The sequence below is a fragment of the Cyprinus carpio genome, chromosome A18 (genome assembly GCF_018340385.1).
Source record: "Cyprinus carpio isolate SPL01 chromosome A18, ASM1834038v1, whole genome shotgun sequence".
In the NCBI taxonomy this organism is placed as follows: Eukaryota; Metazoa; Chordata; class Actinopteri; order Cypriniformes; family Cyprinidae; genus Cyprinus; species Cyprinus carpio.
Window position 1 is genome coordinate 20,821,630 of NC_056589.1, and position 22,977 is coordinate 20,844,606.

The 22,977-nt window shown below is 39.9% G+C and overlaps 1 protein-coding gene across 1 annotated transcript; it reads right to left on the reverse strand.

The window, feature by feature from the left end:
- Positions 1–1,620: 1,620 nt before the first annotated feature.
- LOC109090233 (nuclear pore complex protein Nup93-like) lies at positions 1,621–17,041 on the reverse strand. The gene is made up of 20 exons (XM_042775825.1): positions 16,979–17,041; positions 13,892–13,954; positions 11,890–12,018; positions 10,030–10,107; positions 9,171–9,263; positions 8,948–9,087; positions 8,370–8,502; positions 7,963–8,120; positions 7,582–7,687; positions 7,385–7,478; positions 6,188–6,379; positions 5,984–6,110; positions 5,410–5,482; positions 5,275–5,319; positions 4,900–5,016; positions 4,700–4,818; positions 4,108–4,225; positions 3,942–4,025; positions 3,581–3,709; positions 1,621–1,782 (listed from the first exon to the last, which is right to left on the reverse strand). The coding sequence occupies exons 1-20, from the start codon at positions 17,039–17,041 to the stop codon at positions 1,621–1,623; spliced, it is 2,223 nt and encodes a 740-aa protein (XP_042631759.1).
- Positions 17,042–22,977: the final 5,936 nt, after the last annotated feature.

Below are 22,977 nucleotides of genomic sequence, written 5' to 3' on the forward strand. Positions count from 1 at the left end.
CCCTGCTCCTGAGCATCTGTTAAATAATTAACTCCATATATTAGATATCTTCATTATACATATATAGGAAATAGCACAGTAGCACAAAAAAGTAAAACAAAACAAACAACAACAAGAAAAACATTCCAAGCTAAAATTTTGCAAGAACAGGATTGTTAGGTTTTAAATGTTAAAACAAAAGAATATTGTTCAGACTTAAAACAGTATTTGTGTACTTTTTGAGTGTCAAATTAGTAGAACATAGCATGAACTTGAGGAGATATATCCAGAAAAGTTAGTTCTGAGATAAGTTTTTGTGCTTTTGAGAAAAGTATTTGTTTGCAGGGTTCACATAATTATATATTTTGTATTTAACTCAATTACATTAATACATTTTCAAGTGTGGCCCCAAATATGTTTTGATATCACTGTTTTTATTTTTTTAAATATCATTTACATATCTGGTGTGGGTTTTTGTGCAAATCTGGTGCTGTATGTAGGTTTGACACTGAGTGGTTGAACTAGGTTTTTTGTACTGGGACTTGTAAACATGATGAGTACCTGTAATGACTCAGATCTACTTGACACTGGTTCTCAAGGACAACTGCAAATTTTCAAAGTCCTGTGTCATGCATAAGAAGCAATATATTATGAATTTCCCTGGGGTGGGGTCTGCTTATGTAACTGAGGGAATTATTTAAATATTTTATTTTATTTTATTATGAACATTTATTTATTTATTTTTGATCTGATGGCAATCAGGACAAAATACAATATTGGCAAAACTTTCTGAACATTGACTTCGAAATATTTAGTTCAGATACAAATGGGCAATGCTTTATTTTACTTACTTTAGTAATAACAGAAAATTATGAATGATTACATGAAACTAACCCTAAACCAAACCCTAATACTAACCCTATAATAAGTACATGTTGTTAATTAACATTACTCAGTGATTAAATGTATAATTACAATGCAACAAGATACCATAAAATAAAGTGTAATGAGAAATGGTATTGACAGAGACAGTTTGTCTTGATCAGAGAATTTTCCAACCCGAAGTGACCTTCATTTTAGTCTCTTTAACTCGCCAGAAGCTCACAGTCATTCCAACTGACAGCCATTTGCCTTAAGCATTGACTGATCATTGCAAAAACAGTACCTCATTAACTACAAGGCTGATGTCTGCCAATGCTTGTGACCCAGGGAGCAGCATCGGGTTAAGTAATTATTTCTACAGAAATTGGTCTGGAGGCCCCAAAGGTGGAGCCTTTTTAGTGTAATTAGTGCAGATTCTAGAAACGTACCCACAGGTGCTATCCTTTAAAGCAAATTTTTTGATAACATTTCTATTATTGGACACAGAGAGCTTAAGCAGAAAACCAGTTACTAAATGGTCATTTTGAAATACCCATGCTGCCTGACAGTAGCAACATTTCCTGCAATAAAAATGAGAAACTTCATCTAAGTTATAATGTTTTATTTCAAATACAACTTCTGTAGTTTTAGTGAGGATAATACATTACTGTACATATGCACATAAGATGTAAGGTCTGTGAGAAGGATGGATGATCTTTTAGGAAGAGCTCCTTTGTTGGAAGCGGTGTGGTGCCACCCTGGTGTTGTGAAATAGCCGGGTTATCGCGGACGTGTGACATCGGCCTGATTCACAACACCAGCTGCAGCACACACACCTCTCACACCAGTCCATGAGGTGTCAAGATGAATCTTTTCCTTCCAGGTCTTCTCCAGGTTCCAAACAAAACAGAGTTTCCATTTGACACATGTGATGTACTGATGCTGGAAGATTTTTTCAAAGATTTGTCTTTGCAGGACAGGTTTTGTTCAAAGGGTGAAATAAAGTTGAAACAGCCTGATCGTTGTGCATCCAGTACCTTGAATTTAGGACAGTGCACTCTAATTTTAATGCAGCAGCTCCAGATGCCAACGGTTAAAAATGCAAAGCAGAGCTTAGAGGGAGCTGGAGCAGACACTGCAGCCAGCCGTGACAAAGCCAACACGTCCATCTGTGTGCGCTACGGGCATTTCCTCCATAACCCACCATCTGCTGAGAATCAATGTCACACAGACACATGCCTACTCTCAGAACTCTCTGAAAGGTCTTTAAACACTCCCTGTCCAGCCACTTGTATGTACAGTAGGTTTGTTACACAACATATATTGTAATGAATGAAGTTTGACCCAACCAAACCATATACAGGGCTCCCACAGATTTTGAGCAATTCATTTCCATGACCTTCGTCATCTAAAAATAATTTCGATTCAGACCAATTTGTAAATGAATTAATCTTGTTAATTTGTAAATTCATTTATATTTAAAAAAAAATAGTTTGAACGATTTAAACAATATAAAAGACTTTTAAATACATTTAGTTAACATGGACTACCAATGAAAAATATTCCATAAGCATTTATTAATTTCAACATTTACTAATACATTAATAAATCAGAAGTTGTATCTGTTAATATTATTTAATGGACCTGAGCTAATAACAAAAAGTTGTATTTTTATCAACTAACAATAACAAAGATGAATAAATACTGTAATAAAATGTATTGCTCAGTGTCAGTGCATTAACTAATGGGAACTTATTGTAAAGTGTTTCTCTTAAAAGAAATATATATGCTAACAAATCATTACAGATTGTGAGTTTTACACTACACAAGCTCTATTAAGAACAATGCGCAGTCAATAAAATACTTCAGAAGAATAGTAAATAATTAGTAAACGGTATAGTCACTATAGGAATCTCTGAATTTTATTCAATTACCATGCCTTTTCCAGCCCCGGAAGGTTTTTCTTTGAGAACCCTGTATATATAGTACACAGATTGTTGGTTGCCGCCAAATTCAGTGACTAATCTTACTGTTAATAATATAATAAAGAATACAATTGTCAGGAGATGTGCACATTGATTGTTTGCACTGGATTTCTTATTGAATTGATCTTGGACTTCAAGAGGGATAAACTGTAATAGTGTATTTGATTAGTTTCATATAGCCTTTTATATGAGACTATAGCTTTTAAAATGAAATTGATATGCAACTGAAATGAAAACTAAATGAAAATGAAAACTGAAACTGAAAATGCAGTACAAAACAATGTCACATAAAATAAAAAAACTGGGGGAAAAAAGAGGTTTATGATAAAATAAATGAAAATGAAACAAAACTGAATTTCATTTTTATTTTATTTCAAATAATGGAAAAAAAACACAAATTTAAGATGACAAAAGTAATGATGGAATGAGGACAATGAAAGACAGCTGCTGGAGAAGGGTGAAGTGGGGAGTTTCAGTTCATTAGGACCTCCATCTGAACCAGTCTGGCATTGGTATCTCCAGCCATCCGATACGGAATCATTCCCGCAAATGTGATCAGAGCCCGGGCTTGACTGCGCAGCAGCTGCAGAGAAAGTAGACAAATGCAACCGCAGGTGGTCACACACACTTGAGAAGAGCTAATCAGGATTAACATGCATCATCATAGTGTGTGTCCAGTGTCCAGTGAATAATGGACTCAGGATTAGCTTTATAGTTGATTAAGCAATCATTTTATCTTATAAAATGTGTCTTACCATGTCTCTGTCCTCTAGGGTACGCTGAGGTCTTCCTGGCGTACCTGCTGCAGCCCCTTTAAGACGCTTGTACTGTGTGAACAGGATATTCATTGTGGCCAGAAGAACCTCTGACAAATTATGTCTTATCTGTGGAAAGATTAGGACACAATTGGAGAGAATGTCATGAGAATAAAGGTCTCTATTCTGGTCATTAAAAAAATTATACAGACTAGATTTTAGTCAACTCAACCAAAAAGCAAAGATTTGAAAAGATGTAATAACATCTTGTTAATTTGGGGTCACCTGAAACAACACAACAGCTTAGAATTTGAAATTACAGCAAGTAGGTAATTTATGATAATACTTTCAGATCTCTTACCTCGTCGCTGAAGTTTCTGAAGGCCGCAACCCGTTCCTCAACACTCTCCTGACTTAAGGGAACCAGCTTTAGCCTCTCAATCACCTGACACAGAATGGCACAAAAATAAAGTTTAGTCCCTGGCAGCATGTGCCCAAGGTCAGCAGGGGTCTTATAGGTGACTTACATCGTAGGCTCGGTCTATGTGGCCGGCGTGGTATTCATCAAAGAACGTCATGAGATCCAGAAGCAGGTAGAAGGTGCTGTCCACAGTCTTCTCCCCAGCTATACCATTAGTACGGTAACTGTGCTCAAGGAATACAAGAAACCATTTTGTGTTCAATGAAACCACAATCTACAAGACCAAAAATACCCATGATGGAGGTTCATAATGGAAGCCTGTTTCTGTCTCAAAATTAAAGTACCAGTCAGATAACATTAAAAAAAAAGAAATAAAGTTGCATTTAGATATAATGTCACAATTGCAAAAAACAGTCACTTTGAAAGAATTAAAGTAAATTTGGAAGATATAAATCACTACTACAAGCAACTGCAAAATATAAAGTCACAATTGAGAGATCTACAGTAACAATTTTGAGATACTGTATACAGTTGCAATTAGGAGACAACATAGTATTTGAGAGGCATAGTAGTAAGATATTGGGATTATGATCAATTATGAGAAGTAAAGTTACAATTGTTAGATACATTTTTTTTTTCATACTTTAGGCAGAAAAGGGCTTTCATAGTTTAAAGAGGTCTTTGTACGAAATGCTCACCGTTCAGCAATAGCCACTGCCATGTTTTTGAGTCGCTCTTTGTTGGACTGGGGCTCGCTGACTTGAGCGATAACTGGACTCAACAATTTGTTCATCAGCTCCAGAACCTTATCAGCGTTCTGATGCAGAAAAGAAGAGATGCTTTAGGCACAATCATCACGAGACTAATGAACCCAACAGCACGTCACAACTTATCTTACCTTGGCTAACTCGTACAATTTGACGGCCTCCTCAAACAGCCCTTTGTTCTCAGCCTCCGATGCCACCTTGGTAATGATGGCCCGCGTGTCTCCGGCAAACTTGTCAATTACGCCGGGCTGAAGGGATTCAAACAAACACTGCTTAGAGCTGAGGAAGACTCTGAATGCACAATGGTGTTGTCAAATTGCACTGAGCATGAAAGGCCAGATTGTGATTTAAAGGCCTTTGAGACAATAGCACATTCTACACAACCCTGTAAGGCTGAACGAACAAAATAACGAACGAGCGTGTGCACAATGACTTATCGAGAAAGAACTGTGGCACGTTTGCTTTCTACAAGTCAAGTGATATTACAACAGAAGCCTCCAACATACCTTTCTGCTTCCATCTTTTTCGAGTCTTCCAAGAAGCATATCGAACTACAGGAAGAGAGTTAAGTATTAACAGAAATTATGTAATGATAATAGCAATTAGTCTGTAGAAACTCCTCCAATGAGCTTGTTTCTTACCTCCCGACTCTCGATGACTAGCTCGCTGACACAGCGCATGAACATGTTTTCTCCTTGACTGTCCTTTTCATTCCTGTGGCCAATCAGAGAACAGTGATTGTGAGTTTTAACTCAGTAAAGTACAGTGATTATGCCATTTGTAGCACGAAAGCACTTGGACCTGCAAAGGAACGTGTTTGGTTTGTGATACGCATGCAAACCCTGAGATAAAAAACCTTTAGAAGATCAACCGTTTCCTTTTTGTAACGGTGCCTGTGAGGTCTCTTAAAACAATGGGTCGAGTTAGCATCGAATTCAGGGTGCATGGAACAGGTTTAATTATTCATGGATCATTCGTGGAAGGTTCTGAGTTATTCATGACACTTTAATCTCTTCTCAGAGGGGGATTTCTCTCAGTATTTTTAGAGAAAAAGACATGACTTACAGTACAGCCACTGATCAAACAGGAAACAAGTTGATTTTAGAACAGGTCTGGTGTGTTATATTTGCTCAAGAGCTGTTCAACATGACTGATTTGAGATCAGCTCTTTCAGCATGTTACCCTAAATGACCCAATAACATCAGCTGGGGTTACCGGAGGAAGTAGAAGTACTGCAGGGCCTCTCGTGGGTCTGTGGACTCAAACTTGCGAGTGTAGAGCATAAGCAGCCTGATGAAGTTGAGCCTTCGCACCATTGGAGGATCTCCAGCCTCCTGACTCACTGAGAAGAGACCAGAAACCTCTTTAGAACAGAAACCGGATACAATTTTTAATTATAACTCATTGATCAGAACTTACAGAGTTGTGCACTCTGGCCTGATGATTTGAGCAGCAGTTTGAGTTCATACAGCACAAGAGCTACATGAACGGCATGGCTGCGCAGACGCTCCACTCGGAAAAGGAATGCTATGGCCGCCTCAAACTGTGCAGTCAGGAAAAGCACCTGGAAGTACAGGAATGGCTGGTGGCTGGCCGAGAAATGGGACTCACCTGCAGAAAACAATTCAAATAATGCCAAACACCTTTAGAGCGTTTGGGATAATCCAAAACCACTTACAGAACAATATAAACGACATTGGGAATGTGCACATGCAAATGCAGCCAGTAAGAATTTGTAACTTAAGGAATTTGAATGCTTCTTTAAGCGAGTAATAGGTCCCACATAAATCTTCCTCAGCTGTGAAGTGCTTAAATAGGCTGTTTCATTTCCATTTGCAAGAGTTGAAATAATCCCCTCATTTAAATTGCCTTTAAAAACTGACGTCTTAAAACAGCATTGAAAAGACCTGCTGTGACTTTGCATGGAGCTTAATGGCAGAGCAGCTGGGAGTGAAGCAGTCTTATCAGCAATAGAGGGAGTCTTAAATGTGGTGTACTGCAGGAGCGGCAGCGAGATAAGACTGACTCATCAGGCAGGTGGAAGAAACTAAGCGGATGCCTTTTTAAAACTGGGCGAGGAGAAGTTTAAGCCATGAGAAAGCAGCACAATGACATACACTTTTATCTGGGCTAGGCACACTGGCAGAGACTGAATAGGGGGGTTTTGCATGCTGACTAACTTCCTAGTCTTTCAAATGCCCATTTAAATATCTTCCTTTAGGACTCGAGTGAATCTAAAGATAAGTGGGAGGATTTATTGGCTGTATGGAATAATTTGACCTGAGTTGCACTCATTGAGAGAGACCACTTGTTTTATAGAGTTGAGATCTCTCCTAATGCATTAAGATATAATGCCTGGATTTTGTAACTATAATATTATTTACAAGTATAGTCAACTTAATCCAGTTTAATAGAAGTTGTTAGGATCCCCTTGTGACAATTCCCCCCCCCCAGTTTTCACAATGTGTTTTCTCGGAATCTGATCAAATCCAGCTGAAACCTGTCCGTCACAGAACAGTGTACAATCTTTTTTTGTTATAAATCAGCTTTGACTGAATATGTGATCCACTTAAAAATGTTGGAAGTTTGAGTAAACGTGAATACTGTGAGTCTCACCATAGTCCTCCAGCAGCTGTTTCTGAAGTTGGGCTAGAGTCATTCTGTCCTGAGGGGAACTGCTCCCGTCCTCATCAAAACACACTTGATTCAGCTGGTAGTGGACACAAAACATGGCTCAAAACATTAGTAAAAAATATTAACTATAACGTGAACTCTTATATACAATAAAGTCTGTATCTGTCACTATATCTGACCTTGAGCCACAGGTAGTCTTCTGTCTTATCGGCCACCTCTCCATGATTGTCGCCGATGTCGCCTTTTCCAATAAGGCAGTAGACTGCACGCTTGTAGGGGTCGGCACTGTTCCTCAGCACACGTCGGTAATGAAGTCGCCAGCTTATTCTCTGTAGCTGGAGACAAACTGAGAAGAACGGTGCAGTTGAATAAATATATATTGAATCCTTAAAGAAATTTACTGGATTATTCAGTTTTGAGATAAACTTGTGCATGAGAGATGAAAAGGGAGCAAGCTGGGTCAAACGCACAAGAGACAGAAGTAGTTACCAAAAACAGAAGAGAAATAGTCCTCTTAGGATGTGATCTAGTTTTTGGGGTGTGTGTATGTGCGCTCTCACCGTCGGTCAGGGCTGTTCATGTACTCCTGAAACCAGATCTTAAAGTCACCCAGCTGATGCTGTGCCCTGTTCACCACCTGCATGGTGGCAGACAGGTCTCCACAACGCAGGCAGAAATAGATCAGAGCCCACACTGGATGTCCCTCCACCTCGCCGTCCTGTTACACACATACACAAGCAGCAGGGTTTATCCTTGGGTCACACTGCGTCCATTTACCCCCTTTTTACTTTCAAGTCTAGAATAAGCAGCTTATTGGCCCATGCAGGGAGAATCCACTGCTGTTATCTAAACTATGGCAAGCCACACTCTGCGCAGTTCACTCGAGAGTATCTGCAGTGAACACATCTAGTCTGTATGATGTAGTGCTGCCTGTGCTGTGTGGTGTGGACACGTTCTGCTGCAGTACCTGCATGCCTGGCAGCGGGGTCGGCAGCTTGATGTTCAGTAAGCTGCATACAAGCTGATAAGTGCCGGGTACTCCACCCAACTGAGCCTGGTGCAGATTCCCAAATACAGTGACCATAGTGTAATTTTTATAGCTGCAGAAGAGACACATTTTTCTAGTGAATAAAAGTACATCCTGGGTTTACTAACTTTCTGGCCAGTGAATTTAAATGTTTATCCCATAACCCTGTTATAGTTAACTAAATAAGCAAAAAATATATATATATATAATAATAGTTTTGATTCAGACTGACTCATAGTTTGTTATATAAGCTAACAGGAAGTTAAGACTTTGATTCAGACTGACTCATATATTTTAGAGCAGTGCACAGAATCAATATGCACAAATGTTCCTGAAATTAATTGTATTAATTCCCAAGATATATTCCTATTAAACAGACAATCATAAAACTGACAGTAGCATAAAAACAATTTTCGTCTATACTGGTATTTTCAACATTGCTACATCACTACTTAAAATTAGTTTGTGCCAATATTATCCCTCTAATCAAAGAGCAAGCTGGATTTTCTTTTTCTCACCTGTTCTCCAGGAATTGCAGGGCTTGTCTGACGAAGGCCATCTGCATGTCTACAGACACTCGACTCTTCAGTGTGTCCTTTGCCGGCACCAACAGAACGTCTGTCATCTGCTTCACCATGAGCCACGTGTCTGACACATTCTGCAAGCACATGCACAAAATACTTTACAGAATCGCTATTAAAGCAATAACCCCACATTGAAGCCAGGCCGAATGCGACATACCTTATCATCCAGGCTTTCAGCTACTGAGGCACAGAGATTTCCCAGGTTGGCTGAAGATGCCCCATTTACTATCTTCTCATTGAAGATATAGATCTAAACGAAAGAGGAAAAATGCAAATGGAGAATGAAGGTCAAAGACTGATTGCTGTCTAAGGCTGAGCTCTCCATAGGTGTATCCACTACGATCTGGAAGTGAAGTGTAGGATGACGAAAAACAAAACAAACAGGATGAAAATGTTTAGAAGGTCTTCGAAAAAGAGCACAAAGATCAGGAAGATGACTCCGCAGGCGATGTGGCGACACATGATTAAAAAAAAAAAAAAAGGCAATAAAAGAGAGATCTGACAAAAAAAAAAAAAGAGAACAAAGGAGGAGAGAGTGAGAGACAGTCCTCCCTTTTATGGACTGATTGGGAGCTTACCCATCATGCTTATTTCCAGCCAATCAATTTTTCCGATCAATCTAGCTAGGCTTGCAAAACACAACACATTTATTCTTGTGTCTAGTTAACTGACTGAAAGAAAAGCTAAGCTTAACTAAATGAAAAGGTATTCTGAGTAACTATGAGCCAGTCTTTTTTTTTAACATGTCTTATAACTAAGATTGCTGATTTATTAGTGACCATATTGATGTCATCCAATTCCTCCTCTGTGTGATGTTTCAGTACTTTCTACTGATTATTATAGTGTTATGTTGATTAAGTTCATGCAAGTATTGTTATTATACACATACACAAATAAATAAAATATACAAAATGTTTTATAAAGATTTTTTTTATTTATAGATATTTTGAATTAGTTTTATTTTTATTTTTCATTATATGTGTGCTTATGTTGTATACGCATGGCTTTCTACAAACCTGTCGGCTGTAGGCAGCTTCCATAACGGTCCAGTGCACTGCGTCCTGGAACTCCGACCCTCGCTCACACAAACTGGGCTGTGGGGCACATAGCAACCGTCGTTAAGGCACAAACAAGGATGTCTACACAACAAGACCGAATTAATATTCTATACGTGTGTAGGTGTGCATATGTGCGCCTGTTAAGGCGTGGGTTTGACAAGTGCACAAGCTGCGTTTATCTCGGAGAGTTGTTTTAATCTAAATGCAGCGACCGATGTAGCGTGAAGCTATTGTGAAGAACATAACTCACGCTTGAGAGCACACAGCTCAGTACTGTGTACACACACACACTGAGGAATAGACAGAGAGAGAGAGAGAGAGAGAGAGAGAGAGAGAGAGAGAGAAACCTTAAATTGTAAATGTGGACATGAATTTATCTCTTCCAAAGAAAAATGTCACATGTAAATAAAAGATTTGACATAGATAAAGCATATGGTGCTTTAATTGAAATGATTTTCAACACTCTCTCTCTGTCTCTCTCACACACACACACACACACACACACAATACTCAGTAGCAAATTACATGAACAGCCCGGCAAGAAAGCCACTGAGGGCGTTGTAGTTTGTGTGACTATGTAGCTCGGGGAGGGGGCGACCCAGGCTGGTGGTACAGGAAGTGAACAGCAGGTCACACATGGAAAATTTAACTGCTGTTTAATAATTAAAGCAGCAGGACAGCAGTCAAAAAATCTCCTAGAGCACAACAACATGTGCGCGTTTGTGTCCAAATTCACACAAAAAACAAAACATTTTCCTAAATCTTTTTTATAGAAAAAATAAAGGAAGACACAAAGCATATTCTAAGGTTTCGCCATCTCAAAAAGACTGTCTTTGTTTGCCCTTTGACAGACTATTGTTCCGCTTAAGGACATGAAAGTGATTTTTTTTTTTTGTATATATATTATTTAGAAGAGGATTGCTTGTCATCTTCAATGTTTGATGTTTTCTACATCCTTCCCTCTTACTCACCTCTCCATTTTGTTACAGCAGAAATGTGAGCAATGCTGCCAAAAGAGCATCTATTTTATGAATAATACCCTCTAAAAGCAGCCATTGTCATCCCATCTTACTGTCATATGACTGATTTTTTTTTTACTTTAGTATGCTGTGAGCATATGAATATAACATACTAGATTAAAAGCTAAAAATATATAATATAAATTTAAAAAAGCTAAATGTCTCTCTCTCTCTCTCTATATATAGATATTATAATATCTCTCTCTATATATATATTATATATATATATATGTTATAGTACAAAACTATAATAAGAATATAAAATGAAATCTAACATTTTATGCACACTAACATCTATATATAGCTAAGTCTAAATCTCTATATACACAAACATAAAACTAAAAACTAAATATATATATATATTTGATGTAGATTTCATTTATATCAATATGCTTACATCATACATGAGAGAAAAAATATATACTTTTAATAATCCATTCGGTGATGCTAGTACTGCATAAATGACTTTAAGGCCAACTGGATGATATCTTTAGATAATGATTTGAAATGACAATCAGATTTAAATGTCATTTTCTGAAAAGTACTACAAGAAAAGCTTTTGCTAGATAAGATTTCACTGACACTCAGATTCAGGCCAAATATACCCACAGGCTGGGTGTATCATGCCAACAGATCTGAACAAGCTCCTTAGATGCTAAATGAGAACATGTGTACTTCACGGATACGCCAATTGTGTGAAGTGAGGTTGAATGTGTGCCATTACATATACAAGGGAGCTCATATCATATCTATCGTGCATGTGTATTGGGTGTTTCATGTGGCGTGTTGTTCCTCAGACCTCCACTTCCTGGCTGAAGTCCAGTGCATCCTCTCCAGCTCCCAGCAGGGTATGCAACACTCTCTGCTTCACCTGCTCCCACTGCACCAACATAGAGTCTCTGTGGTACTCCTCCGCCAGCAGAAATGTCTGCGAGAAAGACAGAACGAGTGAAATAGAGGGGACAAGGTACAAATCACACATAAAAAAAAGCATGTGGTCAATGAGAGTAAAACGAGTTGAAACTACAAAGCCTTCTGCAAATATATAGGTTACGCAACACGTGACGCATTAAAAAATAGCTAGCGGAGTAGAAAGGAACAGCCTGGATCTGGGAAACATGCTGTGCACAATAAGTGCTAACGGCCACCACTATCTTCACCCCTCCCCCAATCCCACCTCCAAGGGACAAGGAACGAGAGCTGGGCCTGGGGAGACTCAAACTGGGTCTGGCCCGCTAAAGCCTGGATGTGTGGAGGCCTCGCTAATGGAACTGTGCCGCTATCTGGGTCTGTCTTCACGCCTACTACAGATTTAGCCCGTACCCTGATTGAATCCGTAGACCTTTCGTCTATTTTACTCGGTCCCGGCGGATCGACGTGTGATAATTGCGAGCGTTCTAATTAAAAAGGCTTCTGAACTCTGGAGGAAGAGATTTTGGAATCAAGCATAATGATGGATAGAGTGAGATATTATCAGTCTGACGTGCTGAAGTTAATGGGAATCAGGTAAAACTTCAAGAGTAAAAAACACTCAGGGGCTTTTTGTTTTAGGGGGAAAACAATAGTATATGGCTTTATAAGCACTTCAGGAACTAACTGTACTCCAGATGATTTTGCTAGGTCAAAAAAGCTATTAATCATCCAGCAATTTACTTCACTCTCACTTGGGGTTGAAAATTAAAAAAACAAAAAAAAACAAAAAAAACAAATGCAAGTACAAAATTGGCTTTGGAGAGCAGAGTGAAGAAATTTCTCGCCAGCAACTTTATTAGGAACTGCAGTTTAAATGGTTTATACCAAATTTTAAGAATGATTGTTTGACACATGCTGATGTAAGTGACATGCAAGATTCAAACCAAAACCGTATAAATGGTCTGCTACAGAAAACTTCAGGTTGCTAAGCCTAGTTTTTGCCCAGCTCTCTATGCGTGACTGATATATCCTAAAGAATAAAATTTGTTACATATATGGAATATTCCTCATATTAAAATACAAAAACAAGAAATAATCTGTTTTTCTGACAGGTACCATTATAGATGGTGACTGGCTGTATCACAAATATGACATGAAACTAAATTTCACTGTCATAAGGAATTTATTAAATTCTAAATATATAAATCATGCAAAACATAGTTTAGTGGCCTGTAAGAAATATTCCCACATATTTTAGATAGATAGATAGATAGATAGATAGATAGATCATTTTAAATACAAAGTGTATGGCAAAAATTTGTTTTTGATCCTGCTAGTGAGGGATCTAAATTATCCTGTAGTTCTTGAGGACCCAAAACTTGTCAACCAGAGATATGTTTTGTCACATAGGCCATCTGTGTCGTGAGTGTAACACCTCTTCTTTGGTGAGCAAACTATCCTCTGTCCATCTCTTTGCTGACATTCCTCCTCCTAAGAGGTTTGATGACTAGACTGAGAGGATAGCTAGATGGGAGATTAACCTGGCAGAGAGCAGCTCGCTGCTAAGAAATGGATAATAACAGGTGAAAGAGCCTGTTTTTACCTCACTGACAGAGGCTGAAGAGGCAACAAGGGGAAAAGGGGATTTGACCTAAAACTGAAAGAGCTACAACCTCTGGCAACTCTCAGTAGGAGACTGCTTTAAAGGAGCTTTCAGATGAATTGTGCAAATTTGAAATATTTGGCCAATACGGGATGTAGTTGCACTGAAGTTTATGTTGTTAAAAATCCTGTTCATTTTCTCTACACTGGACAAAAAGACATGGTTTGATCGACTGAGCAAATAAATGGATGCAAAAGGATATAGAAATGTAAAGGAAGATGCTCACCCTGCGGCGTGATTCCTCGATGGCTGACAGCAATGCATTGTCTCTCTCGTTCTTCAGAAAGCCCTGGAACAAGAGACACAGCATGGAGGTTAAACGTACTGCAACCTACTTTCCACGTCTGTTTTTCATGCAATGCAGAGCACACGCCCTCATTGTCTCTCCCATTCTCTCTCCTTGTCTCCATACTTCCTCCAAGATGCAAACGCCACAGGCCAGAGATGGAGAATTGCCATCATTATCGAAATCGCTGCTAAAAATATGCTTAGGATCGACTCTGTGCAAGAACACTCGCCCAAAATGGCCGCTCTCGACTGGTCAGAGTAGGATCAGCAAAGCTTTGGTTCACCACGTTCTCGAGTGTACTAAATATACTGCACATTTAAGAAACACCGCATTCATGCACACCACTTTGTGAACCACAGATTTCTACACATGGAGCGAGGGTATGAAAAAATGTGGTTCAGACTGCTTGGTTTCCACCCATCTACCCACTCTCGGACTACTTGACAGTTAAAAACCAGTCTAAACCCTGACTAGAATGTAAACCACTGGAAATCATAAAGCCAAACAGCTGGTTATATCTAATTATGGGCCATCATCATCTAAAACGTCATCTTTTTTCGATCACAGATGGAAAAAAGCACACATCAGTAACCTCCCAAAGATACACAAGCTACATTATCTGACTGGATGCTAAGTGTGCAGCTCGAGCAACCTAGACGGATGTACTAGGAGTGATCGTACTTGATGTACAGCTGGGTAACGAACACCTCACACACACCTGCATTTGTTTTGATTAAACACAGAACAGAAAGATCCAGAAGCTGATCGTTGAGGACAGAGAAGTCATGGAATGACGTGCAACACACACACATTGAGTGGGGGTTGGGATAGGGAGTGGTACTGAGTGGAAGGAGGGAAGCTGGTTCTGATGGGTTTCGGAGGAGGATCATCAGACCGCTGAAAAGAGCAATATTCGAAGGATGGAGAGAAACGCGACCTCTGAACTGGAACCTGCAACCACTGGCTTTTATTATTACAACAAGGATGGAGTCAAAAAAGCATCAGGCACATTGTCCAGGTTTGATTTTTTACTGAATAAGGTCATGTCGTGAAAAAACACACCACGTTATCGTCAAAGAATGAACATAGATTTGAGATGTTTCCTTGAATTCCTCAATAAAAGTTTTCATTTAAAAAAGTTAGCCACAGGTCATCATTTACACCCTTTTTTATCCAAGTCTTTTAGGATCAAGTGTTTGAAGCCTGCCCTCCCTTCCCCCCCCAATGACTCCCCTTATGTCCCTTTGTCCTTTCCTTACCCCTCGGAGATTACACGATCCCCATCACCTCATCCCAGACTCTGACTGACAGCTGTTAATGAGAATTGATATATTCTGATTTGCGACGTCTAAATGATGCATCTGAATGAAAGAGCCGAGCTGATGGATACGGAGATGTAACCGTGGGTGGGTTGTTTCATACTTAGCAGCACGGTATCTTTCTTTGCTCAGTCACCGTGCCATCCAACCGCTAGCTACAGAACTCTGGGTGCGCCCCCCCTTCAGGCATCCACGCTCTGCATCAAGTACCCAAGAGCCACTAGCTGACAAAAGGCAACACATTTTATATGGATGCATTTGGGTCATGCTTTAACCACAAGAACATGCTTTTACTACATACTGTGAAGCGTGTCATTACATATGGCATTTTTTTTACATTATTAGTCACATCGAATAGAAAAAAAAACTTATCAGAAGAGATCAGATGTGCAATTCATGCCAAACTATGCGTATATCGTTTTTTTGGATGAATATTTTGAATCATCTGACCACAGCAAAATAAATGTGACTAAAGGCTGCATTTGACGCAGCTATACAAAGTGCAGATAACACAAGGTTGAAATGGGAGGTTACAGCATCCCATACAATTAAGCACCCGTGTATTTCTGAGATTCAAGGTGCAGCAAATATTGAGCGAGTTTGGATAAAAAACGGATATAAAACAAAGATAAAAAAACGGTGCATCACGATGAGCAAAGACGTCATTACTATAGGATATACACATACATGTGCAGTAAAGACATTGAAATAAATGCAACAATATATAGAAATTCATACATGTTCATGATGCAAACACCCTGTAGATTTACAAACATTTTGGAAATCAGGTATATAAGGCATTTTTAGCAACATATAGCAGGAATAATTATGACATTTATTGGCATTCGAATCCAAGCTGTACAAAAGACATGCATACATGCGCAAACCGAACCCAAAGCATTTCATTTAAACTCAAACACCCCACTCTAGATCTATATATAGCCATCCATCTTTTTCCTTTCCTTTACTTTTTGAACAATGAGAAGGAGTGAAGGAACCCCACCCTAACCACACAACTTCCTGTGTGACAGACAAGTCTTCATCCTCCCTCGCCATCTTCATCATCCCTTTGGAGAAGGTGGACAGTCTCATCTTTTGGGCTAAACCAACTGACCTGAGGCAAACATACTATAGCGAACCTGTGCCACAATGCATGTGCATGTAGGTGATACTCAACTTATGCTCTGGTTTAACCTGCAGGGAAAGTGCTGCTGAGAGGAGAAAGTGTCTGGGAGCAGAGTGCACCATCCACTGCCCATGCCATCTCCGTTTTTCCTCGTCTTGCAGAAGCGGGCCAGTGCATTTTTTAGGGCGTTTCTTGACCTCCTTCACCAGAGGCCCACACTGTCTCCGCCACATGCACTCTTCTTTACCTCAAGGCGGCCCACCAAGTGGTCCGGAACCTAGATATGAGCCACGAGCAGGGTTACTGTGGGGCTGCTTTATTGTCGGAGGCGGAGCATACCAAGTTGGCCCAGAGACACGGGGGGGGAATCTGAGGAGAAAGTCATTATTCAACCTGATCCATGTGCTTGTTCACCATCAGGTCGTCCACCCTCCTCATCTCTCCTCCAGAATCTCTGCCAGCCTCCTCTTTTACTCTCACTCATCTTCCTTTTCCTTTTTTTAAACATCTCTGCATCCTTCCTTTTTCCTCTTGTGCTAGCGCAATGCAATTATGGTAATGGATCCCCCCACCACACACTCTCCTGATGGCTTTCGACATCCTGTCCAGGAAACTGGGCTTAATAATCCTCTTAAGAGTCATGTTTAATTAGATGAGCAGAGTGCACTGACCAGAGATCAGACTCCACATGTAGAGCTATTTACACTTATCCTGCACCTACTGTAGTGTGCGCTTAGATAATACACTCTGGTGCGAAAGGCATGTGTGGTGGAGAAGATGGAAGTAAGCGGAAGTGAGAGTTAATGAAAAAGATGAGATGCATCATCCGATTTCCGCGTCATTTTTGCTCGGGTTAGTGCATCTTCCTTCCAGTCCATCATTTTAATGTGTTCGCTTTTCATCTACATGAACTCTAAGCACTAAAGCATTCCTGCCTTTGTTCGCATTACTGTTGTGATGTTAAAATTAAAAATGATTTTACGTAGCCTTTATAAAAGAAACACGTGTGTTGTAGAAGAACTGCACATTTCCCACACACGCAAACGCAGGAGACGAGAAAAAGGCAGGAGACTACGCCGCCCTCATCAGCCAGCGTGCCATTTCTTTGTCTTCAGGCAAGCAGGCAGATCAGCAGCCTTACTGGAGCACACACAATATACAATTTACACACTGCCACTAGCTCGCAGGGTCGATGCACATCTGGATGTCTCGGCACAATTGTTAATGGGTTCAATCTCTGAGCACGGCAAAACCTGCAGCATCTTTGTGTTTTATTCAGTAGAGGGTTTTATGCGATTCTGAAACATCTTTTCAATAGATGATTGCAATGGCGGCAGATACATCACGAGCATGAAGATGATAAATGAGGCCAAGAGCAGTTACACAAGTTCAACACAAAAGGGGATATATAAATCTCATAGCCCTTAGAGTCAATCAGAGTTGTTCTGAAAATGCTAAAGAGATTTTCAGCCACACACACATTCAGGCAGGGAGGGAGGGAGGTGAGGTGAGGAAAGTGCCAGGCAGTAAGTGCACTTCCAGTAAGAGACGAGCCGCACTCTGGCAGGCCCACCACAAAATAGTCTGACAAAAAAAGACGATGGAGAGGATTGGAGGGAGGGATAGAGACTGCCGAGAAATAAAAGGAGAGAAGAGATAAGCACGAGGAAAAGAGGGGGTGGGGGTAGAAGACTTCGAACCTTCATCAGAGAGCGAAAACCAAGTGGATCATTACACGACTTGAGTGTCAACAGCCAATTTTCTATTTTCATTGATAAACATTCAAACAAATGAAAAACTTCTATCTTTTATGGTTAAAAAGTAATTGAGGACATTGTACGGGTTACCAACACAGACACATTCTGTTAAATGTCACCTGTACATTTTGATGGGTGTGGCTGAGTGATTGTCCATAAATCTTTTCTGATCCTGTTCCCCTCTCTTCCCACATTGCTTGCTGTCTGTTCTGTAACTCCCTTATTATCAAATGAAGCCAAAACAAATCTTTAAAAAAAAATTGTCATGCTGTTCTTATTGTTTTCCCCATACAGGCTGCAGAAATGGCCTTGTCTTTTACAGCATTTGGATTAATCACCAGTTTAGATCAATGTTTCCCAATCATTACGTTACCCACAGCCCTTCAGTAAGGACAAGTGGCTCTTCAGTAAGACTTATAGTACCTATTTATCAACATAAAACCACAAAAGTGCTCCGTTTTAACTCATATTTAAACCAGACATCATTTAGCATCATCATTGATATTGTTAAGTCCGCGTGAAACCAGAAGTTGCTGCCGACTTGTATATCAGTGTAGTTACGTATTTCCAGCTGAAACGGGAATATGGAATAGAGGGCGCTGTTTTATTTTTGCGCCCCTCCTCTCTGTCTCTCTCTCATAGTGGTTAATGATATTCAGCCCCAGCCGTCAAACTGATGTCATCAGAAAAGAAAGGAATGCCATTCCAGAGCGGAAAATAAATGTTTTGATTTTGATGAAAGATTTCCAAGACAAATTTTTTCAGCAGATTAACTTGCAACGATTAAGTGTTCACATCAAGACTAGCTATGTGTGCTAGGTAAAGTAAATAGTCAATTTTGATTTCATGCGCGACTTTAAATCGATTCACTTAAGTTCCTTTGAACGGCGCAACATTATTCTATGTGTTGAAGTAATTTCAACTAGGATGGCAGGGAAGGACATATCGAGCAGACTCGCCCCCTTTTTTTTCAACACCTAGCCTAATAGGAGATTTTTTCGTTTGCTATCACGCGCGCTCGGTAAAGCCACATTTGACAATTTATGACAGCCGCACAGTCTAACAGATTACCCCTTTAGATGCATATGAATTCAGTATGTTACTAAAGCAAACCGTATTATAATGATGCTGAGGATGTGTAGTTTGAAAATTGTGTCATTTATGTTGCTACATGGCACCAGTGTTATCTCTTCTACTCGTTAGTGCTGTTTGTCTAACCATTCCTCTTCATCTCATCAATATCACTATAAAATATAGCATTCTTGGGTAGAATAGAAGTATGGGTATGGGTCCGCCCTATACATTTTTGTGGTCTGTGGGCGATTCACGCATTCACACATATGTTTCGCTCTGTGCTATCGTGTCTCTGGACCGCTGTCACACATATGTTTCGCTCTGTGCTATCGTGTCTCTGGACCGCTGACTGTCACGAAACAAAAAAATCGATCCGCTCATACGGCGAGCCATGGTCACCTGCCTAATTTAGCAAAAAACCTTAGGGAGCCCAAATAATTTTTTTGGAAGGTGCGACAGAATTAAACCGTTGGTGTTTATTTATTTACGATCGTACTCTATTATTTATTTATTTACCACTCTTACATTTACTACATTGTCACCTGGCATAGTGCATTAATGGTCATGTGTTTATGTCTCATCCTTTCTTCTTGGCATAGCGTTATCAGCGCATTTTATCCATCTTGGAGACAGTGAACCTCTCTGGGGAACTAAAGAGCGGTGGCACGGCTTAAATGTTGGGAGACTAAATGTCTTTTCCAGCTCACGCGGGTGAAATCTACAGCTTTTTCAGTTGCATTCAGTAAACAGTCGGGCATCTGCGACACCAGTATCGCCAGTGGAGCATAAGTGCAGTCACGTATGGCACACTGAGTGTAGCTTGGGCTCTCATCGTACATGAGACGAATTTCAGTAAGTTTGTACTGTTCAGCTCTCTTATAAAATAGCCGATCTTTGACTGTTTAAGTTCATGTTCATATGTTACTATATCTAGTAAAGAGAAGATATTAAATGAAGGTTCACTTGCCCAATTGACTGAAAACTGAAGGGCACTAAAGCGGAAAACGCTTTCCCCGCCCGATCCTGCCCCAATTAAGGAACAAAGCCAAAACTGTATTGTTTAGAATTTCCATTATGAATTGTGGGAATAATTTTAAAGCTGGTAACTTTTTATTAAAAAAGTGACAAATCACACAGCTTTTGCGATTACTCGACGGCAGTGGCACTTCAAATATATAGAAGTTCACACATTAAAAGAACACAGACCAGCGATCTTGGTTTATTGACAGCCTATATTAGTAATTAGTATAAAACGAGAATTGTTAAACTATATTGCCATATATTCACACAGCCTGACAGCTTTACACTGTTCCTAGTTTTGTTTTCAAACTGTGTGCACGAAATAGACGCTGTATTTTCTCCACGCGCTCTTCCCTTCTTACGTCTCTCTCGCCTGCACAGCGGTGAGCTGCGTTTTATCAGCACTGTGTGCGGCAGCTTCTGATGTGCGGCAGCTCCTCCAGAGATGAGGACTGTCTGAAAACTCGCTTTTTCCACCCTAAAACTTTAATGCGGCATCGTCTCAGTTTAATACGTGAACATAAAAGATTTGATCGAAAAACAATTAGGAAAAAGGCATCATACTATTGCCAAAGTTTTTAAGTTATAACATGTAAATATATACCCAGATAGCAATAACACTTGGTCTGCATATCTGGCCCTGAAATTTCCTCTGTCTCTGTCGGTTCAGATCTGGCAGGTCGTTGTAGAATATAATGGACCAGAGCCGCGCCGACTCACAAAACCACTTTGGCTAGACAGACGGGGGGGCTTTTTCCCCTCTACGGGCCGTAATTCATCGGCTGAAAAAGCTGTTGTACACGCGGCAGAGGTCAACACACGTGTGTGGTCGGTCTTGGTAGTTTGTGTGCTATTAAAACCTTGGTTCGGCTTTACCTCTGCACTCGCGTTTCGTTTTATCACCGACGGGGTGCTGCTAGAATGAACACAAATCATCGCATGAGAAAAGTTTTTTTTAGGCGGTTAATCCTGAGGAGCTTTCGGCGGGTATTCGCCAGTGGCGACGCTCAGCAAAACTCACTACACAAAATCAAATTAATATTTATGGTTGCTCTGTCTCTTGGCGACTGTTTTTAGGTCCGCACGTTTGGAGCCTGCAAGACACAACCACACTTCTTATTGCCTCAATTGGAAAGCAGATTATCACTCTGAAGTCATTCGCTATCTGGGATTGCCGTACAGGACTGCAAGAAAAACGACTTGGTCACAAAGCAGCATGGATCATCCTTAGTTGTGTTTGCTGGAACATACACAACGACCCACGTTCCACGACCAAGCCAATAAAAATTTGGACATGAAATCAATCGACAACGGCGGTAACGAACATAAAACTGCTTACCCTCAAGCGCTTATCGCTTCCTCTTTCACAGCGGCAACTTGTTTCAGCAAACATAAAACGACAAGAAACATGCCAAAGTGTGATTCAGATGCTGATGCCTCTCCCACATGGGAGGGGGAGGGGGAGTTAGCCTATCCAACGGCGGCGAGGCTGATGACGTTTTATTCTGCTCCTAGTAACATGAATAAGTAAGCCTACGAAATCACCCAGGGCTGCACTGAACAACGGTATGGCAGCTGACTTGGCTGCCTCGCTGCCGTTTGAGGCAATGATTTGCAGACCGCGTTTTACAACGAAGGAACCTCATGAACTGATTTCGGACTAGGCTTCTGACGCAGAGAACAGTTTAAAGCTCTACAACAAATAGGGGACCGAGTTTTGATGATAACTAAACGAATATTTAATTAATATAATACTGATTATACAGAACTAACATCACAAAGAGCAAAACGTAGTCAGAATATACATTTACACACAAACTGACACACAAAATGCAACTTTCTGGACGCCATTTTTAAATTTTTTTATTTTTTTAGCTCAACCATCACGGAATGGAACGCACATGATTATGGGATAGCAAAGGCAGTGAAGGATACATCTATGCTGCCTTCAAAAATCGATCAGAAAAGAAGGTCGTTCGAGACAGGGAAACAAAGCAGAATTTGATTTTTGAAACGTGCGTCTTTGATGCCTTCCTGTTTTGGAATGCTGCCTTCGGCAGCATTTTAGAGTTTTCGGATGCAGCCTGGGTATGTCGTGATTTTCACAAGTTTGCCTGGGATCCATGTCGCACAATTTGATTTGGTAAATGATTTTATATGATTGCTAAAAATGTGCCCAGTGTGTAGAAGTCTGGCATATATTTTGAATGCTTATATCTTCTAAATGCTAATTTTGTCATTGTTTTGGAGCACACTAGCTTATAGAAGTATAACTGAAGGCTAATTTATCATTCTAAAAAAACAAAACAACTTCCATTTTGATTTTACTGTGTGACTCCCAAAACTGCATATTATTATAACTCTCTCACTTTACAACTGCAAAAACTTCAGACAATCGTAGCACTGTGGCTGGAAAAAACAGACTTCCATCAAGTAGCTTCTTTTCAAACTGAAGCACTCTGAGAAATAAGGAATATGATATTTTATAACTAAGATAAAGTTCTTACAGAGCACTGCTGTAAAAAAATTGCCTCTCTGTCTGTAGTCGGCCATTTTATTTTTTTTAAAGACAATTTTAACTGATTAATATTTTGGATTAGATGTTTTTTTTTTTTTGGCCAAAAATTTTGTCTTCAATATTCTGCCTTTTGTCTAATTAATACAAAGCAAAATTGATATCTCTCCTCAATACTGATTAAACTTTGTACCAAACTCTCACCGCACATA

Excerpts from the sequence above, each read along its gene's own strand:
- LOC109090233 (XM_042775825.1), bottom strand. The coding sequence starts at position 17,041 with ATGACTCTTAAGAGGATTATTAAGCCCAGTTTCCTGGACAGGATGTCG. Across the intron at positions 13,955-16,978 it reads TGTCGAAAGCCATCAGGAGA|GGCTTTCTGAAGAACGAGAG; the intron begins GTGTGTGGTGGG and ends CTCTTGTTCCAG. Across the intron at positions 6,111-6,187 it reads AGGCCAGAGTGCACAACTCT|TGAGTCAGGAGGCTGGAGAT; the intron begins GTAAGTTCTGAT and ends GTCTCTTCTCAG.